Source organism: Saccopteryx bilineata, chromosome 5 (genome assembly GCF_036850765.1).
Source record: "Saccopteryx bilineata isolate mSacBil1 chromosome 5, mSacBil1_pri_phased_curated, whole genome shotgun sequence".
In the NCBI taxonomy this organism is placed as follows: Eukaryota; Metazoa; Chordata; class Mammalia; order Chiroptera; family Emballonuridae; genus Saccopteryx; species Saccopteryx bilineata.
In genome coordinates this window covers 27,557,209-27,578,647 of record NC_089494.1, presented here as the reverse complement: position 1 = coordinate 27,578,647, position 21,439 = coordinate 27,557,209, and the positions used below count along the sequence as shown (strand labels likewise).

At 39.7% G+C, this 21,439-nt stretch overlaps 1 protein-coding gene across 2 annotated transcripts in view; it reads right to left on the bottom strand.

Moving 5' to 3' along the window:
* Window positions 1-21,439, bottom strand: part of PLEKHM3 (pleckstrin homology domain containing M3) — a 200,162-nt gene that overhangs the window by 14,968 nt on the left and 163,755 nt on the right. For both annotated transcript variants that reach the window (XR_010725696.1, XM_066233577.1), the window contains one exon: window positions 17,641-17,798. Coding sequence is in view for 1 of the 2 variants with exons in the window: in XM_066233577.1 (XP_066089674.1) it covers window positions 17,641-17,798 (158 nt within the window). In the remaining variant the exon portion in view is untranslated. The remainder of the gene's footprint in view (window positions 1-17,640; window positions 17,799-21,439) is intronic.

Genomic DNA, 21,439 nt, shown 5'->3' with positions numbered 1-21,439 from the left:
ATGCTTGGACTTTATCTTTTTTTCTTTAATATTTGACTTAATTATTATAACATATTTCTCAGAAATTTGTATATAGTGCACCTACAATTATTTGTAGGATTTTAAATGCGTTCTGACTTCAAAAAGTTTGAGAACCACTGCTTTAGTTGTTCGTTGATTGCTTTCTCATATGTGCCTTGACAAGGTTGCTCTAGACTAGCCAGTGACCCCTTGCTCAAGCCAGTGACATTGGGCTTCAGGCCAGCGACCTTTGGGCTCACGCCAGTGACCATGGGGTCATGTCTATGATCCAACACTCAAGCTGGTGAGCCAGCACTCAAATGAGTGAGCCAGCACTCAACCAGCAACCTTGGGGTTTCAAACCTGGGTCCTCAGGGTCCCAGACCAATGCTCTATCCACGGAGCCACCACTTGGTCAGGCTAATATTTCTTGTTTTTAAAAGCATTTTACCAGTTCTTCTTAGTGCCTGAGGCAGAGGCCATGAAGCCATCCTCAGCACCCAGGGCCAACTCACTCCTATCAAGCCATGGCTGCAGGAAAGAAAGAGAGACAGAGAGAGAGAAAAAAAAGCAAAAAGAGGAGGGGTGGAGAAGCAGATGGGTGCTTCTCCTGTGTGCCCTATTCGGGAATTGAACCTAGGACATCTACATGCTGGGCCGACACTCAACCACTGAGCCAACCAACCAGGGCCTGCTTCATCTAGAATTTATCTTGATGTATGGAGCATGGTAAAATCCCGCATCACTTTTCTTTCTGCAGAAGGCTGTCTAGTTCCCAGTTCCTTATATGGAATGATGCATATTCTGTTTCACTAATTTGCTGTGACGCCTTTACTGTGTACCAAATTGCCATATACTTGTCTGTACTTCTGTACTTTCTGAAATCGCATTCCATTGATCTATGTGTCCCTATGCCAGCATTAAACTGTGCATTTTATAATACATTTTTATATCTGGTAAAAACAGTCTCCTTTTATGTAAACAACCTTAGAGGTCAAATTCTATATTGAATATAACAGGAAAGTTTACTGATACCTATCTTATTTTTATGTTAAGCAAAAAAAATTGGATTGTATACTGCTAATTACATTAATTGTATACAATCAATCAACTAATTAAAATATTATAGTATGGTTTTATTTATAAGGTTTATTTAAAATGAGGTGCAAATGTACTTGTATAAACATCTTAGGTTGTCAAGGACTAAGCTTTGGTTAGACAGTTGACTTTTTGAACATAGATTCCTTTTCCTTTTTATATAGTGATAAAGGTATTGTTCAAATTTGATGAGTTAAATTGTTTACATGTTTATAAGATTAAGAAACATAGTTCAATTGTTTAATCATGTATAAATGTTTAGTAATTAACATTATCCTACTTTGTATGAACCATGCATGTATTATCTTGCAAAAGTATTGCAATAATGCTCAAAACCTGGGATACATTAACACCGAGTGAGGGAAGAAGGCATGGACAACATGCATGCTTGAACAGCCCCTTTCATTTAGTGAGGGCATTCTTGGGAACTTTTGTTTCCACTCTGCATGTTAGTCAAAGTGATGGGATTGATAAACATAGCAATAAAAATAGTTATGCTATGAGGGGCAATACACAGATAAGTAAGGCACCTGGAAGTCACTGATGATTTTATTTCTTTCAGACTATATATATTCATAAGATAGGAACAGGGTGGGGAAGGCTAGACAGTAGTACATCAGCAAAGAAAAGTCAAAGGCAATGACGCGGTCGCTCACAGAGGGGCCCAATGGCAGCCTTGAGCTTAGGTGTCTGGTTAGCAATGTGCTGTGCTAACGAATAACCAAACCTTTTCACTTTCATTATGTCTGGGTGGTGGCTTTGGCAAACACTCTAGACCTTTGAGGAAAACCAAGGTAAGCAACTTTCAGGTGCAGTTAGGTGCGCAGCAGAGAGTTAAAGGTACTGTTCGCAGGTACTTTGGTACTTTCTAAGCGTTAAGGTTCCTCTGATTAGGTCTCTTTTAAGCAGTATACTCTCAGGGAAGCCAGAGGAAGGGAAAAGACATCTTTCTTGCTTGCTGCTTTGACATTCACATCATTTCTGTCCCTAAATCCCTGGGCTGGTCCCTCTCTCAGGCATTACAGGAATCCCTCCCAACCACACACAGGTTACCTTAGACCCCACTCCCTACCGCTCCACAGCGCCCCCTCCCGCATCCCAGGCTTCCCTACTGCCAATGGAATTTTGCTGTTCCTTTCATTTTCAATTCTGAATTTTTTCTTTCAAATCATTGATGTATGCTGCTTTCCGGCTATGTCTTTTAATTTAAATTTCCTCCACCATCAAGGATTCTTTGTCAATGCCAAACAAGATCTTTCCGTTTAAGTTAAATTCATTGAAGTTAGTGGCTTCCAATGTTTCCAACACAAACTTTGAAAACCATCAACTACCACCAGAAGTAATCCAGACTTGCTAAGGGTAGGTAGTGGAGTCCTCTGCCCTCCTAATGTGGTTCCCTCTTAGGCCAGTGCTCCCCCAAGAAGAGAGAGGCAGAGCGAGTTCCGCACTGGACACACCAGCCTGAATCTTCCTCTGGCTATGGCAGTGGTTTGGGTGGGGATGCTGTCCCTGAGGGGGCTTCGGGGGGTTAAGGGTTGGAGGCGGGGCTGGGAGAGGGGTGGGAGTTACAGGGGATGAGAGTGATGAGAGAATGGTTGCTAAATTCCCCTCGACTCTACAAAGGTTCTGTGCTGACACATGGTCAAGTCCGTCCAATGGCGACTTTTGTACAGAGTGTGAACATCTGTGGACAGGGCCTTTCTCACTATGTAAGTGTTTTGAAGGCATCCCGAACTGAACAGATGCTTATTAACGGTGGCCACAGAGAGCACGTGCAGATGCTTCTTAATGCAATACTGAGTGGTCTAGTGAAATTATGATAATATACATTAGATACTGAAACAAAACCAAAAATGATTTTTTAAAGACAACTTTGACAAGATATTACTATCTGTGTTCCCATGAGCAGTTGGATGAAAAAAGTCTAGAAATATTGTAAACATAAACCAACAAAACCAAGATATTATTGTGCCTTTTGTAATTCTAAAGTGTAAAACAGTTCATTTCAGAACATATTGCTCAGTCTGAAAAGTCAACATTTTTTGTATGGTAAGGTAAATACCCCTTCTCTTCCCTATTGTGTATTCAAGTTACTTATTTACAGTCCCATAGGGAAAGAAAAAGCTCACACTAAAAATGACCTAAAAGATGTCCTGAAAATTAAATTATCTGAGCAGCTTAGCAAAGCTCATACTTTTGACATTAAACTTTCCATTGGGTTGGTAAAACACATCTGTCCCTAATATATTGAGCTATCACTCAATAAAGTCACATATCTTGGTAATGTCTATATTTAAGTGGACAATTTCCCTGGAATTAGTTTAAAAGCTATTTAAAGTAAAAGAAAATATGTTAGGTACAGAGCTGAAAAGCTAAAATAAAGCAAATTCTTCATTTATTCCTGAATTATTTATTGAGCATTTACTGTGTGGTCTTCTAGATAAAGGGGGAAGTGAGCAAGATAGAAAAAGTCGGTTTCCTCATGAAGCTCACATTATTTCAAAACTGTGGGTGGAATCACAATTTGGAGTTCTATCCTAATTCTTATGAATAAATTCTGGCTAAATCAGTCAACTTTCCTGACAATATCATGAAAAACTATCAAACAGACTGACACAAAATGCTAAGTAATAAAGCGATGTAAAACTCTTATTTCTTTTGTCAGTAAGAGCTTAAATCAATGCCATATGCCTGATATGCAGATGGGGGGGGTTGTCAGAAAAGGTCACACAGCAAATTAGCGGCAGAGTTGGGAATGATACGTAGAATTCTTTATTCCTAGGCCAGTGATCTTTCTGTGGACTAGCCTGCCTCTATTTATTAAATGGATCAATTAAATTAAAATTTTTTCCTGTTAAAGTATCTATCAATAAAAGTTTATAAATTAAAAGTGATTATTTTCCTGGATCTGATATGATGTGACAAAAAAGCTGGATATACAATTATGTATTCAATACAATCTCAAGTTTATTAAAAAATATGTATATGTATATTGAAAATTTTATACTTTTGTGTACTTTTCAAATTTTCTATACTGAACATCAATTCATTTTATAGTCAGAAAGTTCAGGTATGAGTTAAACAATGGTGAACATTTCCCCCTCCAGGCAGCAAAAAATGAAGATTGTCTAAAATGTTTAGAGATAAGATGATTAACACAATATTAACCAGATACGTAATTAGAAGCTTGGTAAAAAAATATGTCTAGGTGGAGATGACAGCCATCTATTCAAGTGACCAAATGGCTTTAAAAAACAATGGTGGCCTTACCAGCTAACATTGTGTTTATAAATGCACCGTATTTATCAAGTGGCTTAATGGCAGAAAGGGTCAGGTCATTCCTGAGGGTTTCACAAAAGTCTTGTCTGTGTTAGGCATTCTGAGACATTTTGATGTGTGAATACAGGAGCCACCAGGCCAAGGTGAAATGTCATTTACTAAGTTACTCTTTGACCAAAGCTTAAAAGCCCCAAAAACTAGCATTGTGTTTGAGTTTTTATTTAAGAAAACCTTCACTGACAAAAATACACTTACGAATGGGCAGTCATATGGCCCACGCAGAGCAGAATTTCATCTTGGTATCAAGAATTCCATTTTGTGAGTGACATCACTTGGGTTCTGCCACTCACAAAATTTGGGAGCTCTCTGGGCTTCAGATTTTACACACACCCCGCCCCTCCCACAAATGTCTAGAAGCTCTCCACAGTTCCTTCTGTCTCTGTTGTCTATGATTCTAGAACGCAGGCAGGAGGAGTCTTGTCTTCCACCACCAGTGTTACAGGACCATGGAGAAAGTTCCTCAGTGTGCTCCTCTTCAAGACCAGAGAGGACAGAACAAGGTATCTTTCCTCCACAAAGATACCTATGAAGAGAAGCCCAAATGTCCTCTAGCTGTTTTGAGGGTCCTGCACCTCATTGCAATACTCACTGAGTGGCTGCTTGTATATGCTTGGCCCTGGCCGGTTGGCTCAGTGGTAGAGCATTGGCCTGGCGTGCAGGAGTCCAGGGTTCGATTCCCAGCCAGGGCACACAGGAGAAGCGCCCATCTGCTTCTCCACCCCTCCCCCTCTCCTTCCTCTCTGTCTCTCTCTTCCCCTCCCACAGCCAAGGCTCCATTGGAGCAAAGTTTGCCCGGGCGCTGAAGATGGCTCTGTGGCCTCTGCCTCAGGCGCTAGAATGGCTCTGGTCACAACAGAGCCACACCCCAGATGGGCAGAGCATCACCCCCTGGTGGGTATGCCGGGTGGATCCCGGTTGGGCGCATGCGGGAGTCTGACTGCCTCCGTTTCCAACTTCAGAAAAATACAAAAAAAAAAAAAAAAGTGTATATACTTAAGGAAAGCTGTTCCTCCCTTAAGCCGGACCTAGCCAAGGCTGTTGTTCTCTATTGTCGAACAGGATGTCACAGGACTGCCAAGCACTGCCCACAAACCTGCTCATTAGATGCGCCGACAATGTTTGTTCTGGAACCGTTTGCCAACAGAGGAATGTGTCAGGCTGATGAGTGAGAAAAGGGGATGTAATGCATGTGTATTCTAGTCCAGATGAAGGCACAATCCAGGTCTTCAGTCTGTTTGTGCAAGGACTCACAGAAAACGAAGGCTGAGCAAATAGGAAGCCACAGGAAAGACCAGCTTCTGGGCAACGCTTCTTTCTCCTCCTCTGGACTTTTGTTTCATCCCCCCACCCCGACCAAAAAATGCCTGCCTAAACATGAAACTTTCTTTCAAAAAAAAAAAAATCATAGACTCTAACTGGCTCCCCAGAAAAAAGGGCAAGCCTCTGTAAGGCTGCTGGCAAATCTGGGGTTTGATGATTTTCTAGGCACATAGAGAAGGGACTTTAGGCAAAGCCATCTCCACATTTACCTTCCAAAAACAAAATCAAAGGGAACCAGGGCAACAGAAAACACAGCTCTTAATGGACTGTTGAAATTGTTCTGAAGAAAACTGCATCTCAGCATCTTCTATGGGAAGAAGTAATTCTATACTTTATAATAAAGCAGTTATTTTTCTCTTTTTAAACAAGCCTTTAGAAGGTTTGACTACGATTAGCTATTGGGAGCTTCATGTGTACATGAAGCTTGAAGAAGAGCAAAGGGTGCCAAGGCAAAGGACGAAGGCCATGTCCTCAGGGCAGGCGGGGTATGGACTTCCATTAAACGCATAATGACAAAGACCAACTCAAGAGGTCCAGTGTGCTGGGAGGAGTCCCCACATTCTTTAGCACAGGTTGGACATTTCTGGAGTTGGTCAGATGGATGACAGCCATGGGCTTGACTAAGTTCTTTGGGAGGCCTTCTTTTTCTGTAAGCTAATTTGACAAATCAGATTTTAAAAACGAAAAAGAGGATAAGCCCCATTAGAAACTGACTTGCTATGGACTTTTCCATGAGGCCGATGTTTGTTCTCACTAAAGAAGTGTAGGAAACGCTCTTGAAATGTGTGCAGATGTGATGTGGTGTCAGAGTATGTTCACTCAACTGGTAAGAGGTTTGCTGTTGATAAATTCAAGGTCCTGTGGGCATTCCTCCTGTCTTGGAGGCAGGAGGGAGTGGTCAAAAACTGTACACAAAGAAAAACTGTTAAGTAATGCTCAATCTGCTTCTGTAAAACCCAGCGCTTTAAAAGAGACAGAGCCCTTTCCAAAGTAGCCAGGAGCGGCAGACGGCCCCTAGCGCAGGAAGAACAGCTCCGTGGATGCCTCCCCTAGGTCAAGTGAATGTCGCTGACCTGGGCAGGCCGATGCTCACGCCAGAGAAATACTTTAAATGGTGGGCCAGCTGCTTTCACCTTCTTCGTAAAGCTGTGGTGTTACTACGAACTTTTGCTATCCTTCTCTATCTTTGTAAACAATTTTTTCCTGGTTGGATTGAGATAAAATTGACATATAACATAGTACTAGTTTGTTTACAATGTGATGATTTGCTATATGTATATATTGCAAAATGATTAACACAATAAGTTAACACCCATCACCTCACATAGTTTCAACTTTTTCTTATGTTGAAAACTTTTTTTTTTTTATAAACAGAGACAGAGAGTCAGAGGAATAGATAGGGACAGACAGACAAGAACGGAGAGAGATGAAAAGCATCAATCATCAGTTTTTCGTTGTGACACCTTAGTTGCATTGATTGCTTTCTCATATGTGCCTTGACCGTGGGCCTTCAGCAGACCGAGTAACCCCTTGCTTGAGCCAGCGACTTTGGGTCCAATCTGGTGAGCTTTTGCTTAAACCAGATGAGCCCGTGCTCAAGCTGGCGACCTTGGGGTCTCAAACCTGGGTCCTCTGCATCCCAGTCCGATGCTCTATCCACTGTGCCACCGCCTGGTCAGGCTGATGAGAACTTTTAAAATTTATTCTTAGCAATTTTTTTAACTTAAAATTTTATTTTTAATTTATTGTGTTGATATGGTTTCAAGTATCCCATTCAATATAACACCCTCTACACACGGCATTGTGCCCCCTCCCCCATTTTGAATACAAGGTACAGTATTCTTATGTTTATCACCATGCTATTCGTTACATCCTCAGAACTTATCTTACAACTGGAAGTTTGTACCTTTTGATCACCTTTGTCAGTGTTGTTTTTCTTTTTTAAGGATTTTATTTATTGGTTTGAGAGAGAGAGAGAGATCGGGGGCTGGGGAGCAGTAAGTATTAATTCATTGTTTCTTGTACGTGCCTTGACCAGGCAAGCCTGGGGTTTGGAACCGGCGACCTCAGCATTCCAGGTCTACACTTTATCCACTGTGCCACCATAGGTCAGGTGTTTGTCGGTGTTCCTAATGAATGCTCTTAATATACTTGGAAGAGCTGAACCAAACAGTATTTATGGGATGCTGACTGTATGAAACGCACCAAATTCAGTGTTAAGTATACCGATATCTAAATACAGCCAACGATGGCAATGGGCTCATAAAATCTGGAAGTGCAGTGTTTTCCATATTGGAAAACCTGGGGGCATGATCTGTATGTCACATGAGAAAAATCAACAAAGCCAAATGGGTCAGACAGAAAGGACGGTGCTGGCTCAGGGTAGCGGGTGTATTTTGTGAGTCCCATGTTAAAATGCGTGCTGAGCACTTTTGAGATGAAGTCTTTATGTACTTGGGATCTGGAAGCATTTCAAGATTCAAGAATGGCATCTTCACAGAAACGTGTGAAGCAGGAGGGTCTCCTTAGCAGCATTATGTCCTGGATGACAAGAGCAGACTGGTGATCTGCAGAGATGTCAGAAGGAAAGTGGGATGCGACGCAAATAAAAAAAACACACCTACGTCCTGAGTCATTTTGTGGATTTATGTCACTTCTTTGCTTTTCATTGATTTCACTTAAGTCTTAGAGCAATTATTAGTCTAACCTTCTGATTCAGAATTCTGAAAAGTTAGAGGCCTGATTTCTTATTCTCCACGTGTTGTCATTTCTATTTCTCTAAGATGTGGAATTTTCTCACTGTGTTAACAGAATGTTTACCTCTTCTAAAGCTGGACTTTCCTTTTAGTCCTCGAGGAGAGGAAACACTGCCTTATGAGTATTGAGCAAAGCAGTCCTGTGGTTCTAAATCTTGCTATCATATGTAAAACATTGTGATTTGGCTTTTGTGTTTCCCTATTTAAATTTGAGAGAGGTATGTAATTTATGTTTGAAAAGAATGAATACCTCAAGGTAAAAGCCTCCACATTATCTTCTGAATGGGCAGGAGGGTGTACAGGGCGACATGGGGTTTACCTAGTAGGCAGTAATAGGATTCAAATAATTTAACAACCAGTTCTCTGCCATAATGACCATTTTAAGTATCAAAGAGCAATATACCAAAAGGTAATTTATTATTTTATGCATTTAATACTTCCATAGCTTCTGAAATGGGCCATAAAACCCCTGAAATCTAGATTTCTACCGGTTCATTGTGTCCTACCTTCCTATTGGTTTCACCCTTCAGGGAACACTAACGCCCTCACAATATCTTGGGGAAATTCTGGGCACAACACAAAGCTGAAACAAATGACAGCTTGTCACCCCCTGGTTGTTTGGCACTTTTCCTCTTTATGTTATATGTTTGTTTACTGAAGTAACAAACATGAGAGAATTAAAATGTAGTATTTCATGAAAGGTATGATGAGTTTTATGAAATGAGTAAAGAAATATTACAAGCATAGTACTGTCAATTTTTTTTCACCTCTGGACAGAATAAACATTACTACGAGCGCTTGGAATACGCTTTTGTGTGAATGAGTGTTAAAAGAGTAAGAAATGTAAGTTTATGATTTCCACATTGGGCGGCTGCCCAGGCACCCACCTTAAAGAGAATCCTCATTACAAGTGCTATTTTAACAACCAGTTCACTGAACTCATCAAAAAATTAGGTATTGATTCTGCTGAGCCAGTGCGAACCTGCTGAACCCCACCACTGCTAGCAGCTCTGAGTAAGCAGCTGCCGCAGCTGCACCACCCCATCCCCGCTGTGCAGGGGTGCACACAGGTGGGGGCTCCTCTGGGACCTCCTTCCCCTCTCCTTCCAGCAGTCCCCCCATCCTCATCCAACTCTGGCTCATGGCTCTAAGTGTAAAAACTTCCATCGTGGCAAATAAAAGAAAAATTCAAAATTACGGTTTTGGGGGAGGCTTCTTTAATGATAGAGGTACAAAATTTGTCCCCCAATATCCTTAGGAGGTATGCTGCACAAACGGTTTGAAGACTACAAGCACAGAAGAAACAGCGATGAATAATGGGAAAAAAAAAGCCTGGATTTTGGAATTAGGTTTATTTGGGTTCAAGTTTTTTGGCCTTATCTCTTGGTCCAAGGTAGCTGCCTCCTCAGAACCTGAATTTCCTTGTTATTAAAATGAAGGTAACGACTCCCTCAAACCACTGGTGTTCGAATGATGAGATACGTAACCTGCTAGGATTAGTACTAGTAAATACTAGTGCCATTCTCCCATAATCCCAGAACATTCTCTTTGTTTGCCAGAGATAGTGTTCTAAAGATTAATACTGAGGCTCTATTTTAAATTACACATTCATGAAGTATCCTCCTGTGTAACAATCAATTTAATAAGGAAAGAAAAGTTTGAAGAGTTGACCAATGTTTGATATATGGTTTCAATCAAATAAACATGTAAAAACCAAATATATTCTAATACTGAATTATCTAAATCAGTGCTTTAGAGGCCAATATGGAGCTCTCTAATATTTTTAGAGACTGTGGAACTTCTTTCTCATCTACAGTTATATCCTTCCCACAGATGACACCCCTTGTCGGGGCTTCAGGCTCACACCCTTTACTGTGGCTTCTCCCACACTTAGTACAACCTCCTGATGGCTCGGTAAGCATCTTACTTCCCAGACTGTCACCTACTTGTGAGCAAGGAGCATGTCCTGTTCATAGCCCAATGCACAAACACAGTACACTCAATAAACCATTCATTGTAAGAATCGAATAGTTCTAATGCTTGTGGGATTTTTAAAAACTGAATTATGCTATTCAATATGATATTTGGATCTCTAAGGATATTAAGTATATTTCTAAGGACACAGGGTGCTGAATTTAGCAGTTTGGTCAAGGATATGTGGTAACAAATTCACTAAATACTTCATTCAATACAAGATGTTCACATACAGATTTTTAAGCATGTGTTATGGAAAATTTCAAACACTCAGACGTAGAGAGAATAGTATAATAAAATCTTATGTACCTACCACCAAGCTTCAACAATGATCAATCTTTCATCTACAGGTGTCCCTTCTCTCCCACTATCAGATTATTATTAAGAAGCAAATCCCAGAGAACCTGGAAATAAACCCACAGCTTTATGGACAATTGATATTTGACAAAGGAGGTAAGAGCATACAATGGAGTAAAGACAGCCTCTCTAACAAACGGTGTTTGGAAATTGGACAGCTACCTGCAAAAAAATGAAACTAGACCACCAACTTACACCATTCACAAAAATAAACTCAAATGCATAAAAGACTTAAATGTAAGTCGTGAAACCATAAGCATCTTAGAAGAAAACATAGGCAGTAAACTTTCTGATATCTCTCACAGCAATATATTTGCAGACTTATCTCCACGGGCAAGTGAAATAAAAGACAGGATAAACAAATGGGACTATATAAAACTAAAAAGCTTTTGCACAGCTAAAGACAATATGACCAGAATAAAAAGACAAACCACACAATGGGAGAACATATTCGACATTACATCTGATAAAGGGTTAATAACCAAAATTTACAAAGAACTTGTAAAACTCAACACTAGGAAGATAAACAATCCAATCAAAAAATGGGCAAAAAAAAATGGATAGAGACTTCTCCAAAGAGGACATACAGATGGCCAATAGGCAGGTGAAAAAATGTTCAACATCACTAATCATTAGAGAAATGCAAACTAAAACCACAATGAGATACTACCTCACACCAGTCAGAATGGCGCTTATTAACATTACAAAACATTGTTGTCATTAACAAAACAACACATAATAAGTGCTGCTGAGAATGTGGAGAAAAGGGAACCCTCCTGCACTGCTGGTGGGAATGCAGACTGGGGCAGCCTCTGTGGAAAACAGTATGGAAATTCCTCAAAAAATTAAAAATTGAACTGCCTTTTGACCCAGCCATCCCACTTTTAGGAATATATCCCAAGAACACCATATCACTGATTCAAAAGAAGAAATGCATCCCCATGTTTATGGCAGCATTGTTCACAATAGCGAAGATCTGGAAACAGCCTAAGTGTCTATCAGTGGACGAGTGTATTAAAAAGCAGTGGTACATATATGCAATAGAATACTATGGGGCCCATGAAAAAGAAGGAAATCTTACCTTTTGTGACAACATGGATGGACCTGAAAGTATTATGTTAAGTGAAATAAGCCAGGCAGAGAAAGAAAAATGCCATATGACCTTACTCATATGAGGAATCCAATGAACAATGTGAACTGAGGAACGGAATTGAGACAGAGGAGGGATCAAAGGGACCAGAGGAAAAGAGGACAGAGGAAAAGGGGATGATAGGATGGGAGAAACCTGAAGCGAAGGGGGGAGGGTGCTGTGGAGAGGGGGGCAAGGGAGATGCATTCGGGGTGACTCTAGAATCTATGTAAACACAACAAATTAAAATCAATAAAAAAAGAAAAAATCCCAGATAGTACGACTTCATAAAGATTTCAGTTACATACAGATTTAAAAATTTACCCATTCAAATTTATTTTTATTTACTACATTTATTTACTCAGCACATCTTTATAGACATGTTTTATACCTGCAACTCCATTTCTGATGAAAGTTTATGTTATTAAACCTTTTATTAGTGTTTCTTTTTGTCTTTTCCTACAGACTTGGATACACCATGCTCAATGTTTAACCGGAAACTGAACATCTAGAGATAGCTCAACAGGTCCCTGAAATGCATTACCATCAGGGAAGTCCAGGACGGCTGGTCAGGGCCCCTTTGGACTTAGGTAATTGTACAAGTTTAGAGAACTATATCTGAGCAGCAGAGCAATAAAAGATCCTGAGTAGCTATGAATTCTTTCTCAGAATACCCTTCTGAGCCCACAGACATGCTAATGTCATGTTGGTTGTGAGAAACCAGCAACCCTGACCATGACCACAGCTGTCTGGGAGGAGTGTCTTCCCTCTGCTGTGATGCAGGATCACCTGGGGAGCCTCTGAAGGGACAGATCTTCAGGGTTAAAAACCCCGACAGGTGGTCTCACAGGAGATTCTGATGTGCAGTCAGGGGAGCACCTCTACTCCAGTCAAGGGAGGAGTCTTGGGACTGGGGGCCTTTACAAACGTGTGTGCAACCCTGTGCCCCGCTTTGGTTTCTAATACCCTCCAATAAAAACAACCACCTGGGGCTCTTTGAAGAAATGGCTACTTCTAGGATTAGAGCAGGAAAAAATATAGCTTGGAACATTTGGTAGTGCCAGAATGTAAGAAAACGTTCAAAATAAAACACCCACCCAGACTGGGCATGCCAAAGGGACACAGGTGCCAATGAGAGTGGCGAAATGGCCAAAGCTGGAACGGCTTGAGCAACAAAGTGAAGTCGTATTGGATTATAACCCAAAGGATAAACTAAATATGCATCAGTCCACACTGATAGAAATACATAATTGAAAAAAATAAATAAATGAGGAAGAAAAGACAAATCCGTCATGCAGAAGAATTACCGGGTAAAGGGGGTCAAATATATAGCGATGGAAAGAGATTTGATGTTGGGTGGTAAACACACAATGCAATACACGGATGATGTAGTATAGACTTACACAGCTTACACACTTGGAACCTATACTATTTTAATAACCAAAGTCACCCCAATACATTTAATTAAAATTTTTTTTAAATAGCCCCCCCCCCAAAAAAAAGGCATTCTAAATAATTTTGTACACACTCTGCTTCCAAGCAGGGTGGAATGTAACCCCCGCTCCCTAAGTGTGGGCTGCTCATAGTGACCTCCTCCAAAGAGAACAGTATAGGACAGGGGTGGGAGTGGGAGAAAGAACGGGAAGTGGTCTTCCTCCCCAAATCTGTAAAACCTAGTCTAACCATAAGAAAACTATCATGTATATCCCAATAGAGGGATTCTACAAAATACAGGACCAGTACTCCTCCAAACTGTCAAGGTCATAAAAACAAATCTGAGAAACTTTAGCCTAAAGCCAAGAGGAGCCTAGGAAGACAGGTCATCTAACTGTGCTGTGGAATCCTGGAACAGAAAAAAGACATTAGCTAAAAAACAAGGAAATCTGAAAAAACTCTGGACTTCAGCTCATAATAACCTATCAATATTGTTGTAATGAATGTCCCGCACTAATGTGAGATGTTATCAGAGGAGACTGGGGCCGGGGTACATGGGAACTCTGTACTATCCTTGTGATTCTTCTGTAAACCGCAAATTGTTTTAATAAAGTTTATTAAAACTGTTCGGCTTTGAACTTTGAGTCAACTGTTAGTCGGATAAATTACTCTCAGGGGCAGTTTTGGGTTTATGGAAAAATTGAACAGATAGTACAGAGTTCCCATATTCCTCCTTCCTCCCCACTCCCCAGTGTTCCCTGTTACTGACATCTTGCGGTAGTGCCCTATATTTCTTACAACTAATAAACCAATATTGATACATTATCATTAACTAAAGCCCACAGTTTAATGTTCATTCTGTGTTGTGGTGCACAGATCTATGGACTTTGACAAAAGGTCAGAGACCTTAGTCCCTATGTTGTGGAAGGGTCAGCTGCACCACATTGTATTTATCCACCCACCTATTGGAGGGCATCGTGGTGGTCTCCAGTTTGGGGTGGTTATGTTAAAGCTGCTCTAAATATCCACGTGCAGGTTTCTGTGTAGACATGTTATCAATTTGTGTTATTTAGAAGTACACTGTTTACTCCACAGATACTTTGGGGTTTTCCAGGTATCTTTCTATTATCACTAGTTTAATTTCATTGTGGTCTGAAAGCATACTTTGCATGATTTCTATGCTTTTAAGATGGTTCAGATGTGTTTTATGGTCCACATTAAACATGAGAAGAATGAATTCCACTGCTGTTGGATGAACCACGTGAACTGACAAAGATGTCAACTGGATCAGGTTGATCAATAATGTTTTGCAGTTTAGTTATCTGATTTTCTGCCTGCTGGTTCCACCAGGTACTGATAGAGGTGTGTTGAAGTTTCCAGCTATATAGTGGGGACATATATACGATTCATATATGTCTCTTTGTAGTTCTATCAGGTTTGGCTTCGGGAGTTTTGATTCTCTGTTCATACATGTTAACTATTGTTACGTTTCTTTGAACCCCTTTATCATTATGTAATGCCCCTCTTTATTTTTGCGTGAAGGATTGGTATTCTTTCTTTAAATATTCAACAAAATCCACTGGTAAAACCATTTGCCTTCTTTATGGGAAGATTTAAAAGTTACTACTTCAATTTCTTGACTTATTATGGGTCTATTCCTTTTTCTACTTACTTCTTCTTGAATCACTTTGGTAAATTGTCTTTTTAGAAATGTATCCACTTCATCTAAGGTGTGTATCTTATTGGTATGAAGTTGTTTATATAATATCTCCTTATAAATCTTTTGATTGCTGTGCCCGTTTTCATTTCTGATTTTGGCAATTTGTGTTTTCTCTCTTAATTTCTTGTCTTAGGTCAGTCCACCTAAGGGGTTGTTAATTTTGTGATCTTCTCAAAGAGCCAACTTGTGGTTTCACTGATCTACTGTTTTACTGTTTTCTATTTCACTGATACCTGCTCTACTCTTTATTCTTTCCTTCCTTCTGCTTGCTTTGGTTTCAGTTTACTTGTTATTATCTAGTTTCTTAAGGTGGAATTTTAGGTTATTGATTTGAGACCTTCTTTGTTCTTTTCTGACATAAGTGTTTATAGTTATAACTTTTATCCTAAACATTACTTTAGCTTCACTCTATATGATTTGAAATTTCATATTTCATTTTTATTCATTTCAAAATATTTTTAAATTTCTCTTGTGATTGATATCTTCTTTGACATATGAGTTTTTAGAGTGACTGTTTAATTTCCAAATATTTTGGTGTTCCTCAGATTTTTTTTTAAACTGGTGATCTTAATTCTATGTGTCAGAGAACATACTAGGTATGGTTTTAATTTTTTTAAATCTATGGAGACTTGTTTTGTGGCTCAGCAATGGTTTATTCAGTTTAAAGTATTTTTAAAGTTAGTTTTTATTTTTTATTAAACATTTTTTATTGCAATATAATTCACATAACATGAAATTCACTCTTTTAAAACAGTTCACTGATTTTCAGTGTATTCCCAAGACCCTGTAACTATCGCCATAATCTGACTGCAAAACATTTTCATCACCTCTCAAAAATATCCACATCCACTGGTCCCCATTCCCCTTCCCCAAGCTCCAGCAATCACTACTTTGTGTGTATGGATTTGCTTATTTGGGACATTTCGTGTAATCAGAATGTAAACTATGTGGCCCTCGTGCCTGGCTCCTTCCACTTAGCACAGGGGTCTCAAACTCGCGGCCCGCCGAACAATTTTGTGCGTCCCGCAGACTAATCCACGAAGTTCAAAATATTTTGGATAAAATTAAGTAAGCCTAGGGGCCTACTTGTATTTTTCATTTCTCTAGCATCCTAGCTAGATATTAGCTTAGTTAACAGCAGTTGTGATGCGAACTACAGTTTCTGGTCGTTTTGTGACACTGAAAAGTGTTGTGTAACAGTTGCCTTTTGTAGACCTAGTATGGCCCGCCTAACAGCTGTGATCTTGCTCTGCGGCCCACATGCTGAGTTGAGTTTGAGACCCCTGACTTAGCATAACGTTTTCAAGGTTCACCCACATGGCAGTGTGTATCAGCACTTCATTCCCTTTCAGGCTGAATAATAGTCCATTCCGTGGACATACCACATTTTGTTTATCCCTTCGTCAGTTGATGGGCATTTAAGTTGTTTCCTTTCCACTTTTTGGCTATTATGAGTACCACCGTGATGAACATTTGTGTATAAGTTTTTGTGTGGTGTACATTTTTAAGTAGTATATAATCTCTAGGCTATGAGCTAAGTACCTGTCTACTCAAGAAACTGGAGGCTGGAGCGTGTGTGTTTTTGTCTGTGTGTTTATGTGTCTGTTTTTCTATGTGTGGAAACAACCAAAGTTCCTGGGTGTTTACAAAGAGTCCTTGGGTTGAAGAAGAAGCCAGAAGGGCTGAGTCAATTCTTAGTATCTTAAGTCTACCCTACACGCTTCAGTTCCCCCTGGCTTCGTGCCTCACCGCCTGCTCTGAACCACAGTGTAAGTGAGCCTGGCACGGTGGGAAACGGACCATGACACTCATGCCCAAGAAGCCAGTGCACACTCACACACAAACAGTGTATATTTCTATTACGCTTTTCAGATAAAAGGAAAAGTGATACATATCATTTTATAATTCAAGAAAAGCCCATTAGTGGGACGGGGGGGGGCATCATCCATCAATCAGTGGATGTGATGATGCCCAAATATTACTTTGGTTAGAAAAATAATCCCACATAAACCCCCACATTTCTCTCCTTCGGTCCTAAAACTCTCATTGCTGTACTGCAGTGCGTCTGTGGACAAAAGCACGTGTTGAGCCAGACGGCTGTTCGCTAGTGCCCTCCAGGTTTCCTCCGGGTCCTCGTCCAGTTTGGGTCTTCCTCTGGGCCTGGGGCATCCCATCGCCTCTCACCTGGCCCTGAAATGGCTGTGAGGATTCTTCCTCCCCAGTCTTCACTCTAAAAATGAAGCTGAACACTCCCGCTACCTACTAAGGCAGAGTGAGGCGACGATTCCTGGCAAGTCTGTTATCTCATACTGGATAAAAATAGTGAGGTGATTTGGAAAAAAATATAGAAAAACCAAAGGGTAAAAAAAAAAAAAATGTTCTCCAAGAATCAGGGAAATCTGACACAGGGTAAGAGACAGATACAGTACGTGACTAAAAGTTGGCCTGATCCACCCAATAAAACCGCATGTGACACAGTCAGGCATACGTTGATAAGACAGGAGAGTCTGTACCTGCTTGTTGAAATATCCTCAAAAGGGTAAAGGATCTCTCCATTGTTGCAGATTTCACAGATGAAGCCCTTCTGGCTGCACAGACTGCAGCTGTACACGTGTGAGGTGGCGAATTTAATGACCTTGCCCAGGAATGGGGCCAGCTTTCCCTCTATGACCTGCAGAAAGAGAAACGGGACAGGGAAGCAAGTCATCGAGAACAGAAACCCTGCAGATGAGGAGAACTGGAATTCCTTTCCTTTACACAACAGGAAAACCTCTAATTATAATTTCTCAGCAACTCTGAGAAAGAAAGGACACAGTGTTTTCGCTCCAAAAGAACCCTTTGGTTTAAACCACTGGAGGTTGGAAAATGAAGATGTTGAAACTTCTTTTGTATTCTTCTTTCTTTGTAGTGTGGTGTAGGGGATTGAAGACCAACAAATCGGGAGCCCTACTTTCATAGACCAACTTCACAGTTATGGTGTGGGGTAAGAGGAATGTGGTGGAGCTCCCAAAATAGACTGAACACAGACAGGGTAGATGCGAATGTAGAACTTTGTGTTGTAAATTCAATAATACCCTTTCTCTGATGAGTTCACAGGCTTGTTGTTTTTCAGTATCTCCCCCAAGAACACCTAACACATGTGGACACAATGGTTTCTTTTGCTATTGACAAGTATATTAATATAAAGAGGTTACAAATTTGGCAGTATGACGGGCATATTCAGCCTAAAGAGTTAAAAAAAAAATCTGAGTGTTTTTAAAAATAAGCCAATTTAATAACTGGGAGATTTCACACACAAAAATCCAGATTTTGTGGCTTCTTTTGAAAAATCATTAGATCTGGTAGAACTAGGCCTGAACCCTACCATGGTGACGATACTGGCTGTGACAGGGACAGCTTACTCCCCTGGGACAATGCTCTCCTATAGAGAGCTGACCCCACCAGGCCCTGCTGTCTTGCATCTGCCTGCCTCCTACACTTACCTCATCTGCTGGCCTGCAAACATCGAGGAGTTCAGAACCAATGGCTAGTCAGATTTCCCCTCACTGAACGAATACTGGCTTTGGCCAGTTCAGCAGCTCATACCCTACCAACATAAAATCTGCCCTCCCTTCCCTCTACTAGTGCAAATGGATAGGCATGCTGATTTTGATATAAGGCAAAAGAATAATAAGATGTAATTTGAAAATAGTTGGAAATAATTGAAAATTTCTGGATACTTTCAAGTAGATACATATCATAGTTTAAATGACAATTTTTCATAAAAATAACATCTGAGAGCAATGTAAATTATACCTAAGGAGAAATTATGATGCCAAGGTGAATAAATTAGTAGTAACTGACATTACAAAAAAATAAAAGACTACAAGGAATGTAATAATGTATTTTGTAAAAAAAAAAAAATTAAGCTATGCAAAATACTGGAGATAAAAACTAAAGTGATTTTAAAGATCACAGCATAATCTCATAATATTTAAAAATGAATGTAATAGTAGTTAACTCTAGGGAAGGGAACAAGTGGGAAAAGCAAGTCTTTTTCACTTTGTATACAGTTGTCTTTTTGCATCTTTAAAAACAATGTATATTATTTTTGCATCAAGATGTAGAAAGTGAACAGAAAAATCAGGTTTACTGCTTTATAAGAGTGGATTTTTTTTCTTAATAAAGAGGGTAGAAATTTGCTAGCTGTGTTTTTAGTCAAGCAAGTCCATTTTCCACCATTTTTAAATTTGTTTTCCTCTCTGTTACCTTTAGAAAGCCATAGATAGAGCTCTTTTGATTTTTACTTTCTCAGGGACCATTAACTTCAATAAACCCCAGTAGAGCATACTCCTAATCCCAACACATGATACACTTTCTAAGAAATAACCACTACCAAATCATATACCCAACCACCAGCAAACACTGCGCTGTGTCACAGGGTTATTTCTAAATTGTGGTAACTACACTTCGGTCCTATTTGGTTTTACTTACATTACTTTTTCCTAAACAACCAAGGTTAATGACACATTTAAAGAGAAGTACAAACTAAAGTCCACTCAGGGGGAAACATCAGGAAGTAGAACAGTTTTGAAAACGAGGTGAGGAAAGGTCCTTTGAAGGAACCGAGGATGAGAAGGCCTTGAAGAAGACCCGACAGCTGTCATCCAGGATCGAAGGGAGCAGATCAGGGATCTTGTGCATGAAGCTTTCTCTATTCTGCATGATGTCCTTGCGACAAAGGGTATGCACCTTTTGAAGGCTTTTAAAATATTTCACCAAACTTGTACTGCCAACAATGTATGTTTATTCCTATCTAGGGATTTTAATAAGCTTAAAAAAATCAATTTGGGGACTGATATCTTTTCAATATTTAGTCTCCCTATCAAAGAAACTGATCTATATCTCCATTTTATTAAATCTTCATTTATTATTGCTCAACAAAAATTTGTTTTCTTTCCTTGATTAAGCCACTCACATTTATTATATTTAGGTTATTTCAAAGTTGAATTGTTGTATAATAATTTTTCTTATTAGCTATTGCTGACATACTAGAATACGTTGACATTTGTGTGCATTTGACATATGACTACATATTACTAATAGAATTAATTTTTAGGTGTTTTTTTTGGGTTTTCTGACAGTAATAATCTGGTTCCTTCCTTTTCAATTTATACCTCTCATGTATGCTTCATGTCTTATTGGATAACCAAGGATTCTAAAACAATATTAAATAATAATGGTGTTCATGACATTCTTGTTACTTCACAGAGAATCAAATTGGAAATTATGGAGTCTAGTGAGTGGTTATTTTTCTCCATCAGAAACATATCTATTGTCATTCACCGCATTTTATTGATTCCCTCTCTCTTTAAATTACAGCTTTACTGAGATATAACTCACATACCATGTAGTTCACTATTTACAGTCTACAGTTAAATGGCTTTTAGTTTATTCAGAGTTGTGTACTATCACTGCTATCCATTTTTGAACATTTCTTCACTTCTTCCAAGAAAACTTGTAACCATTAGCAATTGCTCCCTTTTCCCTCTAACCTGCTCCCCAAACCTTAAGCAAACAATAATCTAATTTCTGTCTCCAGATATACGTCTTTTGGACATTTCATATAAATGGAACCAAACAATATGCGGTCTTTTGTGACTGGCTTCTTTCACTTAGCCTAATGTTTCTAAGGTTCTTGTTGATTCTCTTTCAAATATCTCTGGTGTAAGTCGCTGCCCCGTCTTGCCCCACACTCTTAGAGCTCCTCTCAGTCTTCTAGTTTTACTTCCAGATGCCCATCTTTTTTCCTTTGACCCAAGCAGCATATAAACCAATCAGTTTCAGATACCGCCTTCATCATGTATCATCTCTTCCCTCAAACCTTGGCCAATTCTTATTTTATCATTAATAGAAACTCTTCACTCATTCAACTCATAGGATTATGTTGAATTACTGTGTCCCACACACTCAGTAATTGGAGCTTACACTTGGCTTGGTGTGCACGTGCCTCCGTAAGCTGATTCCACACTATCTATCCAAACTCATTTCCATTTCTCACTGTGTATCTTCTGTTCTAAGCAACCTTTCCCTCATGTGGAATATGCTCGCTCTTGCCCTTGTGCCTTCACCCATGTCATGTCATTTCCTCTATCTAAAGTTTCGCTTCTTTTCTGGATACTTTTTAAAATTTTTCCTGGGCTTCCTGGCTCACAGCTATTCTGGCTTTATCTGGAAAGCCAGCTTTGGTGACTTCAGCTATTTGGATCCCTTGTGTCTCCCATAAATTGCTTTTACATCATGTAATTTAATATAGGACTTGATGCTGTTTCG